General features: G+C 42.9%; 1 protein-coding gene across 1 annotated transcript in view; it reads right to left on the bottom strand.

Moving 5' to 3' along the window:
• Positions 1–1,200, bottom strand: part of LOC101854872 — a 3,360-nt gene extending 2,160 nt beyond the window's left edge. The window contains exon 1 of the mRNA XM_005100548.3: positions 974–1,200. Within this exon, the coding sequence (XP_005100605.1) occupies positions 974–1,162 (189 nt within the window). The 5' untranslated portion in view covers positions 1,163–1,200. The remainder of the gene's footprint in view (positions 1–973) is intronic.
• Positions 1,201–1,584: the final 384 nt, after the last annotated feature.

Raw genomic sequence — 1,584 nt, 5'->3', positions numbered from 1 at the left:
TGTTTGTGTGTGTTTGTGTGCTTGTTTCATATGCGTATGCGTGTTAATTGTGTGTATCTGTGTGTATTTGTGTGTATTTGTGTGTATTTGTGAGTGTTTGTGTGAGCGTGTTTGTCTGTATTTATGTGTGTGAGTAAAAGGGGTTGGCATGACTCGTGACATTTAATAAGATATACGGATGGCAAGAGGGACAGACAGACAGACACACAAACAGACAGACAGAAAGACAGACATATAGACAGACACCCAGACACACAGACGCACAAACAGACACGGAGACAGACAGTTACACAAATACGGAGACAGTAAGCAAAAATGGAAAGAAGAAAAACACGAAGAATAAAGGGGAAATGGGAATATGGAAATGAAGGAAATGAGAGATATGTGACGGAATGCAAATACCGAAATGTAGAGGTGCAATCTGGTGCGGTGAAATTACTGCACGTGTTCAATATATCGCCGCATGTTCACTGGATATCGATCAAATAATGTATGACAAACAAGATTCCAGTTCTCCGCTTGTTTGATGTTTGGTTCAGCGTTTTGGTTTTTCCGCACAAATGTCGGATCCCTGGAGAATTTTTTTGTAACATCCCGTTGTTGTGAAGCTCTATGCTGTTTTTTTTCCTTATTCCTTTCTTGCTGCTGCTGCTGCTGCTGCTGCTGCTGCTTCTGCTGCTGCTGCTGCTGCTGCTGCTGTTGATTCTGCTGCTGCTGCTGCTGCTGCTGCTGCTGCTGCTGCTGATGATGATGATGATGATGATGATGATGATGATGATGATGATGATGATGATGATGATGATGATGATGATGATTCTACTGCTGCTGCTACTGCTGCTCCTGCTACTGATGATGACATCAACGGCAATAGCTTCTTCACATATAAAACAATTTGACTTAACGGCACCCATGAAGCCCATCGACTGTAACACCGAGATAAACATCAGCCATAGAGGTGTAGTGTTAGTCTTACGTGGCTGAGAAATTCTACAGCTTTGTCCAAGTCATCTCCGACGTCAGAACTTCCGTCTGTGTTCTGGTCCACGAAAATCACCGGCTTTTCCTCATCTTGGGAAGAATCAGAGAGCTGGGCCGCCGACACGAGGGCAAAGGTCAAGAACAGACACAGGAACATACACAGGGGAACTTTTCTCAGGGCCATGTCCTTATGGTATCTGGAAAAATGCAAACATGTTTGTTTCTTTTTATACATTTAGACGGTTATTACGTGACTGAAGGGACATGGAGAACGGGGGATGTAGAAGAAATGACTACATAAGTATATGATAAAGTGGGAAAGGTACGGAGAAAGAACAAAGAATTTCTCTCAAGGCCATGTCCTATTATGGTACCTGGAAAAATATAAGTACAGTCAGGCCTGCTTTAACAGTTACAGCCACCTGTCAAAGACAGTCGCATATGCAAATTATTTTGACCACTTCCCACTCCTCTCCTAGCGTTATAATGACAATTATGTCCAAGACATCCACCTGTCTAAGACAACCACTTAACTCCCCAAACACGAGTGTCTGTTTTGGAATATGTAGACTGTATACAAACATGGCTGTCTCTGTTCATGGTTAG

The sequence above is a fragment of the Aplysia californica genome, unplaced genomic scaffold (assembly GCF_000002075.1).
Source record: "Aplysia californica isolate F4 #8 unplaced genomic scaffold, AplCal3.0 scaffold00251, whole genome shotgun sequence".
Lineage (NCBI taxonomy): Eukaryota > Metazoa > Mollusca > Gastropoda > Aplysiida > Aplysiidae > Aplysia > Aplysia californica.
The sequence above is the reverse complement of the archived record's forward strand: the minus strand, read 5'-3'. Positions and strand labels throughout refer to the sequence as shown.